General features: G+C 38.8%; 1 protein-coding gene across 1 annotated transcript in view; it reads right to left on the reverse strand.

Moving 5' to 3' along the window:
- LOC104490584 (disrupted in schizophrenia 1 protein-like) overlaps positions 1–10005 on the reverse strand; it is a 41646-nt gene that overhangs the window by 9779 nt on the left and 21862 nt on the right. Inside the window, exon 3 of the mRNA XM_010132890.1 lies at positions 6781–6825. Coding sequence (XP_010131192.1) covers positions 6781–6825 — 45 coding nt within the window. The remainder of the gene's footprint in view (positions 1–6780; positions 6826–10005) is intronic.

Here is a 10005-nt window from a genome sequence, read left to right on the forward strand (position 1 = left end):
GAAGAACGAATTTATCTAGCACTGAGACAAGTCTCTCCTCTCCCTTCCAAGGCATCACAGTGATGTTTACAGTGAACAAGAGGGATTATCTGCAAGAAAACCTAATGGTGCCAAGATGAAGTTTTACTGAAGCCATGTTGAAAAAACTGGAGTCCTCCATCAGCTGGAATCCAGAAAACCGTATTATCTCTAGACCCACTCTATGCACTTGTCCATAAAGCCAGCTGCACATGTGACCACGTACAATGTCTGAATGTTTTTCTCCTTAAAAAAAGTACTTGGAGTCCTTTGCACTACCTGTGCTATAATGGCAGCCACCAGTGGCTGTTTAAGAGAAATCAAGCCTTCCACCAAAGGCCTTCCAAAGAAATCATCCTAATAATTGTTGAAACACTGTGCATTGTGCAACAATCTAGCTTTTGGTCAACACATTTACCACACCTCAATTCTGTATGATCCTTACAGTTTGCATCACACAGTGCATTTTGACAGAATCAAATGTGAGAAGAGCTCTGCTTGCTGCACATCCTCTGGTGTAGCATAGAGCTTTGACCTTTCTGCTTTCCTAGGTCTTCTACCAGACATGGGTACGCAACCAACAGCAGCTCAAATCCTGGACAAGTGAGCAGGTTAGGAGAGGTTATGTGGCAGCTTAGACACAGAAGCACAACATGAGAACCAGCTCTCTGAGGCCCTGACTCTGTGGCCATCTTCAGAGGCATTACCAAACACCAGAATGTACAGCAGCACTCCACAGAATTTATAGACATAAAAACGACCCATTGTTTTTAAAATGAGAACAGGGCACGAGGAGGCACATGTTCTCCCTATGGGAACTAGGAATGTCATAGAACAGTTTGGATTGCAAAGGACCTTAAAGATCACCTAGTTTCAATCCTTCTGCCATGGGCAGGGACATTTTCCACTAGACCAGATTGCTTTAATACCCATCCAACTTGGCCTTGAGCACTTCCACAGAGCAGACAAGGCACTCATAACTTCTCTGAGCAATGCGTTCCTGTATCTCACCACCCTCACAGTAAAGAATTTCTTATAGAATCATAGAATTTCCTGCATGACATTTTCTTTTCCCATTTAAAATAAAAATTTACATCCAAGTAAAGAAAGATCCCAGGAAGGATGGAAGGAAGGAACCCCACAAACAAGCCCCGAAGATCTTAGGACTTCAGGTGAATGCTCGTTCTGTAGCAACGGCATCTCACAGTGCTTTGCATCAGTACCCCAGTATTTTGGGGTTCTGAGCTTTGGTTAGAGCTTCTACCCCACCACAGTTCCAGGAAAGGACATTATTGGGGTACTGGTCTCACACTAAACATGCTTAGAAATAAGACCATCTTTTTTAACTTGCTGGCTTTAATTCCTTTGTTGACTGAATACTTAGATTCTCAAAGAAAAACATCCATCCTATTTCATGTAAAAAAATACACTGTATTCTTTCTGAATGATCACATTTCGACTGAATAATGAATTGTCTACAAATGTAACAAAAATCTTGTTTACTTTGGAAATGAAGATAAATGAACAATGAGTACTAGGAAAATATGCTCAATGCATAATTGTTACAACAATATGGGAAGGCGGGGAAATCTGAGTAAGTAAAAAGCGGATCAAACTTGTCTAGGTCTTTAAACACTTGAAACCCATTTAATCATAACTATATGACTATGGTTGCACTGCAGTGTAACTAAAATAGCTCCATAAGGTGGGGGTTATATTCTATTAAACTCCTAATAGGTATTTTGCAGCTTAATTCCTCTTTAATACAGCAAAAATGGTGTGTGGAGAAACTATTTTTGCAACTATATGACTGATGTGGTTTAAACTCAGCTGGCAACTAAGCACCATACAGCCACTCACTTGCCCCTCTCTGCCCCTGTTGAGGCACGGGAAGGAGAATGAAAGGTAAAGTCAGGTGGGTTAAGGTACCGAGACTTTCCTTGAAACAACACAAAGGGAAAGGAAACAATAATAAAGCACTGCTTACCACCACCACTCCCACATCAGGCCAAGACACACCGCTATTTTAAAAAAAACATGCCCCTTCCCAGCTAACTGCTCCTAATGTGTACTGGGCACGACGTCAGTATGGTATCGAATATCCCATTGGCTGGTTCGGTTTGCCTATCCTGGCTGAAAAAATTAACCCTGTTCTAGCCGAACCCAGGACAATGACACAGCTCCTGTGTAGATGAAATGAAAAATTCCTCCATAGTTTAGACAAACATCATCTCTCAGGTACTTACTTCCAGGCATCACGTGAAAAATGCAAGACGGTCATCATAATATTTTTGAGAACGTATATATACGGCCTTTCTTATTTGGGATTGGAATGATGCGGTCATGCATAGGACTCTAGTTTGACATCAGGAAGAGTTTAAATGGGAAAAAAATATATGGTTTTCAGAAATATGCAACTATAATTTTAAATATTCAACCAATTCCACAGCTTCTGCACCTTTTGAAAGAAGACTTATTTGGTTATTTTTGCATTAACAGCACTTTCAGGAAGCAGCTAGGAGAGATTGCAGGAGTCAGGAAAGAGCTGAGATGCAATATTGCTTTATGGATTTTTCTGTAAACGGGATGTAGCTGGTTGGGATTTCTTTTTTCCTGTAAATCCTTAAGCAGGTAAGACCAGCACGAATGGGGGTTAGTTTTGCTGTTTTTTAAGGTGAAATTATTCTGCCTTTTCACACAAAACAGAAATTCTCATGTCTGATGCAAGAAACAGGAAGAACAGACAATGTTCCGGATGATGCACAGCTGGAACATCAGTATACAGAAGAGCAGAGTCAATGGCTTCCCCTATAATCTTCTGCATTTCATTTTAACCTTTTACAAGTAATTTTAGTCACCTATGAGCAACAGCTCCTTGACAGCATTACTCAGGGAAAATGTTTGATCAGCTTTTCCAGTGCAAACACCTTCCATGCTCTCTTGGATTTATTTCAGTAGTTTTATATAGAAGAATCAGTAATGTAGCAGCTAGCTCAACCTCACTCTATTAGGGATTACAGTGTCTATTAGAGTCTTTGGTGGTTGTGCTGGGAATCAGGATTCCCAGAGTCATTCTTGCTACAGAGCAACTTCTGTAAAAGGCGCTGCCTTCCTACCAGCTAGCAATATCATAACCCTAGTAAGACAAAAGCCTTGTAAGACCTTCTGCAGAACATAAAAGCCAGATTTCTTTCACCTTTACTAAATCCTCTCTCTCCTATAATGGTTTAAATAATTCAAAATAACATAAAGAACAACTACAAAAAGTTACCCTTACAGACATATACTTCACGTGATGGCACAAAGTTTAGAGGAGTGACTTATGGAAATTGTGAGCACTTCAAACCCCAGAATGTCAGGCCAGGGCACCTCTTAAATCACTTCTAGAAACAAAATACAACCATCCATATGCTTGTCCTGCTTGAGCAGATGGTTCAGTCACATGCAGGCTAAGCTCGCATGCCCTCAGATAACGAGCTACATGGCCACAAAGTGTCCAAAGTGCAGGTGGAGGAAGATTGTCTCTGCTCTGTATCCCAGATTTCCTGCCTGGTGTGCGTTGTCCTAGGATGGTATTGTAGATGAAGGTGGCAAAGTGGCCACTGAGAACAGGCCTATTCTCTTACTCTGAAAATAATGCATGTTACTCATGACCAACACCATCCTAGCATCATGGCAGGCTGCCCAGGAAGAAAGCAGGGACCACCAAAGCCTGCTGGGTGATCTACAGTGTGATCAAGCCCACTGTGACTGTCCTCTGTCGGTGTCTGTCTACACGGCTCTTTGCAGCTGACAGCAGTTTTGTGGTTCTGGCTGCAGGGTAGAACCTCCTCCAAGGAGTTTTCCTCCAAGTTTTCCTACTGACAACTTGCCTTGCTACAAACGAAGATGGTTACATTTCATTTTACCCTCGTATAGCACAAAATGATAACTAATAGTTGTCCTCTCTATCATTATTTTTCATTTTCCATTTTCTAAGGATTTCTAAACCTTTTATTTCTATTCCTTTCCTTCTTTTCTTCAGTGAGCTCCTGTCTTCTACAGCGTGAGGTGCTCAGACCAGTGCAGTAGTCCTCTGGAGGCTTTGACATTCTCAGCTAAGCAATTATTTCTGTCTTACAACTGACATTCCCATTAATGAGACTGCAAATGACATTTGCCCTTTCTTGCAATAGGATAAAGATAATAAATCCCACTCTATTTGTAGCCCACTAAAACCCTAGATTCTGCTTCTGCAGTACTGTCATCTGAGCTGCTATTTACCATCTGTATACATAAATTAACTCTTTTTCTTCCTCAAATGTAATTTGCACCTGTCTTTTAACATATCCCATCTTATTGATTTCAGGCTACTCTTTCAATCTATCAAGAGCATTTGGAATTCTAATCCTAATTGAAATTATGTTGACTGGCACATAAACTCCTGGCCTACCTTCTTTTTAAAGGCAAATACTAACCGTCTTTTACTGATCCCCTGGGACTTCAAGCCTCCTCTAGGAGTTTTCAAAGCAGCATGTTAATGGTTTGGAGATTGTTTTTCTTGGCTCCTATGCACTCAGAAAAATTTCATCAGTCTAGTCAGTCTTTAGTACATCTCACTTGCCTTAGGATCCTTTACTGTGTTCATCTCTTGCTACCCTGGAGTGAATACTAAGAGCATTGTATATATAGACAAATCTATCATTTTTAGGAAGACACTGCTCTCATCATCACCTGTCTTATTAGAAGACACACATGCCTTCTTTCACCTACCCCTTAACACACAGCTTATCTCGGAACTCCCTTGCCATTTCACATTTTTTGTTTACAGTAGCTTAATGTATTCAGTGGTCTTGCTGGTTCACTCTTACACGGTGCAGCACCCTTCAGGCTCATCCTTTGTCCTTTTCAAAACTCTTTTGGGCCACTGAAGAGTTGCTGACTTAGATATATAGTCTGTTACTGTGTTTGCTCTTTTCTGCACCAAAAGAAGATGGTGCTATACTATAAACACGAGGGTACCAAAGCTCATCTGCCGATTCCTTCTCCTACAGAGACTGTCCCACAGAAACTCACCTGCTGCTTCCCCGATTTTTTTTAGGTAAGTTTTGCTTTCATGGAGGTGATTATCTCCCTTTTCTCAGAAGAGCAATCAAGGTTGTTTCCCAATTACTTTTGCCCTTATCACCTTCCACTTACAGACTGCTAGCTCATTCCATCAGCCTGTTTGAGTAGATTTAGGAAACTGCAGCACTACTACACACTCTCAGCTTCTCTTATGCAGTAATTCAGGCATAAGACTTTCCAGACAGCTGTTTTGCAACTGTGACCTACCTCCTTCCCCACCATCAGACACTTTCCCACATTCTGTTTGCTTGCACTGATCCCCTTCCCTCCTTCACAGAGATACAACATCACACGGGAGTATTAAATGACTCATCAAAACTACAGGCCAACATTGGCAATTCCTCTCATGTGTCTTCCATTACAGCTATGGAAGAGCATCCTGGGAAAAGCATCTACACAGAAACAGAGCCTTCCAGCACCCTGCTGTGGTCTGGGTGACAGCAGTCTTCTCTTTCTCATCTCTAGCAGACTACTGCACTGGCTTATTTAATTAAACGGGGGCAATTTCAGTTCTGGCTATGGGTGGATGAGGCTATTTACTGACTTACCAATAGAAATTCACGGTGGGCCAGGACTTGGAAAAGAAACAAAAACACCAAACTATTTTCTAGTGCCCACTCAGATAACAATTTGAGTTTGGTCTTACAGTCAGAGCATTCCTGGAGCATTCCAGCTGCTCCAAAGTCCTTGGATTCAGAGGTGGGAAACTAAAGAAACTAAAGGAAACTAAATGCCTCATCTGAATAGTTACTCCAAACCGCAATTTTTACTTATTTAATATTTGCTTGGCTGAGCACAAGTACACCACTTCTACTTGACAGGTGGCATGTATGCTATTGGGGAAGGTGAACTAGGGGTTACTCACCCATGTAAATTAATTTGATGGCTGGACACAATGCTTAGATACTAAATTTCCTTAATATGTAAGTTGCAACCCAAGGCATACCAATATAAAATTGGACGAGACTGAACCAATACAGATCTTAGAACGAGTACAACTCTCCTTACACATGTTACCCAAACTCTTCGTTTGTATGTAGACAGATTTTTGTATGTAAGCAGTTTTTTTCTCACCACTTACTCTCACAGGATAGCATCTGATGTTACTCAGTTATCCTAGACTTTCTTAAATGTATAGACTAGTATTTTTTTATTCATGAAAAGAGAGTAAAATGACAAACATCCAGCATTCTTATTCAGATGAAGTTCCTATTGCCCTGTATTCTGCTTTTATACTTCAAAAGTAAATTCAAAGGTATTTTTAGTGGCACATAAAGGAACAGGTAAAGCACCGTGACTCTGTTCAATTCCTAAGCATCAGTTAAGTCCTACAGTTAGGTTGGCTAAATATTATTGATCCTACCTTTCCCCAACATATTCCTCCTGTTGTTGGCATGTATTAAAAGCACTAGCACAGAATTCAACTATAAACTCCCTGAAATACACAGCATTTTTTCCATTATCTCCAATGGAAAAAAAAAGGGGGGGAGGGGGGCTCACTCTAATTGTGCCTGTGTTGCTTTTCTAAGTGCTCACACACACTCTAGCAATTTTTACCCAAAGGTAATACTATGAAAACAAATGTCATTAGCTCTAATTGAGACCCAGAAAAGTCTGTACAGTATCAACACTTGATACTGCCTAGGAAACACTTACCTCAGATAAATGGCCCTCTGCTCCAAATGAAATGTCTTTCATAACCTGTTAGAGATAAATTGTTAAGTATACAGTAGATACATGTTATATAAAGAGTAAGATTTCAATTAAACGTATAAAAACCACATAGCACATTAAAAAGTTATATAAGTTGAACAATTACATCATTTTGCTTCACATGCATGAAACATTTCAATTGCTTTTATAATGGAGCAGTGGCAGCCACCCAATATTCAAAACTAAATTTGAATACATTTTATTAAAGCCTGCCTTAGACTTCCCAGTTAAAACCCACAAGGAATACTGCCTCTAAACCTGAAGGACCAACTACAGATCGAAACAAACTTTTCTATCAAGCTCTTATAGATCTATATGCCATTCAAGTCACAAACGCTGTAGTGATTTTGGGCACGAGAAATGAAAGATCCCACTGATGTTTTGTATTGGTAACAGTCAGTTCCTCTTTCAAAACTTGCTTCATCTGTAAAGTCCATAAGAAATTAGCCAACATTTCATTGATTGGCTGAGGAGCAAAGAAATTTGAGGTTAAAACTATTAGAAAATCATTAACACTTATCATACATAACAGTATTGATAATCTTTAAATAAACTGAGATAGGGATACTGCTTTGGCAGGGCCCTTAGTATCACAGGTACGTTACATAAACATATAACAGTGCAAAATCATTGCTCTGCCATATGATCGTTATTACTGGGGACTATTTTCAGTAATCTACCTGAGAAGAGTTTACTTAGATTTCTTTTACCTATAATACTAATTTCTCATTATATTCTTACTGTGAAATATGCATAAGCATTAAACTTACTGAGATGCTACAATCTCTAGCTAGAGCATTAGCATTTTTCCTGGTAGATACTACACAACAGTATCACATGCAGCTAATGGGCATCTTACTGCACAGCAACAATCATTGTGACTGCACAATGATGACCTGATCTTTGTGTACAAGCCAGCTGCCTGTTGCTACAGAAATCCTTTCCAGCTTGGATCAACATTAAAAAAAAACAAACAAACCGCCAAACAACAAAACACTCAAACACTAACTTTCACTGACGCTTAATGCTTACAATTAAAATTAAGATTAAATTTAAAGTTTCCAAATTCTTTCTGAAGCTCTGCAAATACAATGCTTAATTAAAAATCAAATGAATGCACAGTTTATTTAGCTTTCTAAAGGCTTTGTCCTTTACACATTGCACATTTGCCTCCTGGACCACAGGCTATTTCAATACACAATAATGAGTTACTGCCTGCTGACAGAGGCTTTTTTGGTGCTTGCTATCACTAAATTCTGAAAAATGCTGTGTCATATCCTGTGATAACTTATTTTAATGACAGATACAACATTAAAAATTATTTTTTTATTATTGTCCACTTAGTATCACTGAGGGCATTCAGTATCTCAAAAAACCTGAATCAAACAAAGACTTTACAATTGTAAAATATCTTCCCAACACTTGAGCACTCTAAAAAGATCCCAAAACATCACTGCAGGTGGCAAAACTGAAATATGCATAGGTGAGGAAAAGACAGCAGCCCTTATGCTTATCCCTGCTCTTGGCTTCTTATAGGGTGAAAAAGTGAGAAAAGGTCTACAAAGAATTCTGATGGGATAACTACCAAAAATGCTGACTTACAAAAGGTAACACTACTGAGTTTCAGTTTTTACCTTGTAACTTTAATCACCTCAATTTTCTTGATATCTAGTAGGTGTTTCTTTCCTTCATAGTGATTAAGAGGGAGCACTGCACAGCATGCCAGATAGCAGAAGAAGAAGAAAAAAGGATAGGTCAGGAACTGGAGGTGCACACATACTCATGTTCATCAAGGTACTTGGGGTTAGGGAGGTCCCAGCGCACACATCTCTCTGTTTGTTAGTTGTCGTTGGTGTTTCTGGTGTTATAAAAAGGTTCTGTTTCCACACACATTATCAGCAAGCAAAAAATAAAGCAAGATACAGTAAGGACTAGGATACGTAGGTGTTAATGTCTGAATAGAAATGAAACATTACTGACTATTTTAGAAATCACTCAGATAAGTATCTAATTATGTAATAATGTTCATAGCAACTTCTATCTCACTCACATATTACCTGGGCAAAAAAAAATTGCAATCAGTGTTAAAGTATGGAATATTTCTGGGATGAAAACAAGAACCCATCTTTAATTCCTCAGAAACCTGGGAGAAAATCAAGCCCAATTAGTCACAAAAAGACAAACTGCAACAATGGGGCATCCTAATTTCATCAAGACAGCTACCAGCTGCAGGGTGCATGCTTAGGCAAAAATTCAGGAATCTGCATCAAATACATTAGAAAACAAGCTGACTTTCACATGACTTAGGCTAGTAATATTGTCTACAGCGTTGTTTCAGCATTTTTAAAAAAATATTATAATCTAATGAGTTATCTGTAATTGAGAGGAGTACATCTCAATTAAGTAATCCAGAGCTTTCCGCAGAATAATTTTTGTTGGCCTCACTTTATTTAGTTTTAACTGAAAAATTAGTAGTGATGTTTCAACAAGCTGAGCTGTCAAAGCACATGATTGTCTTCCCTGGTTAGCAGTCAGTGTTACAAAGGCACCTTGATTTACTGCATCATTTTGGGAAGCCACAGTCTACCACATAAACAAACCGGGAGAAAAAAACTGTACTGTCTTAGAAAACACAGTTATGAAGACTATAAAGTAACTGTTGACAGTTAATAAACCTGTGCTCACAGGACAGTAAAATATCTGAACTTTCAAAGAATTTATATCTTACATATTTTATACCAGAACATGGCATATTTTACGAAATAGTGAGGATATGTAATTAAAAATTTAAAATGGCCCTTTGCAAAGCAGTATCTGAAGATCTAAGTGAAGGGTTCTTTCCATTCATCTGTTTTGCTTTTCTTATTATGTTTCTTATTTGATTGTTTTCTAATGAAACTTATACAGTAAGAGACAGTTATATGCAAGAAAACTGTACTTATAGTATACAACAGCAAAACCAATATCCACTCCACAGTAATATTTAGCCAGTTGCAACACGATAAGTAACTGGAGAGCTTCACTATAGCATTTCACTGTAAAGTAAATCAATCACCTGGGAAAGAAAAGTACCTTCCAAGGCATATATGCACATATGCTATTACTACCCTTTGCTATAATGTTTTGAAGTAATTCAGTAACCTCTCAATATAAAGAACACCACTCTTT

The sequence above is a fragment of the Buceros rhinoceros genome, unplaced genomic scaffold (assembly GCF_000710305.1).
Source record: "Buceros rhinoceros silvestris isolate BGI_N320 unplaced genomic scaffold, ASM71030v1 scaffold10110, whole genome shotgun sequence".
NCBI lineage: Eukaryota > Metazoa > Chordata > Aves > Bucerotiformes > Bucerotidae > Buceros > Buceros rhinoceros.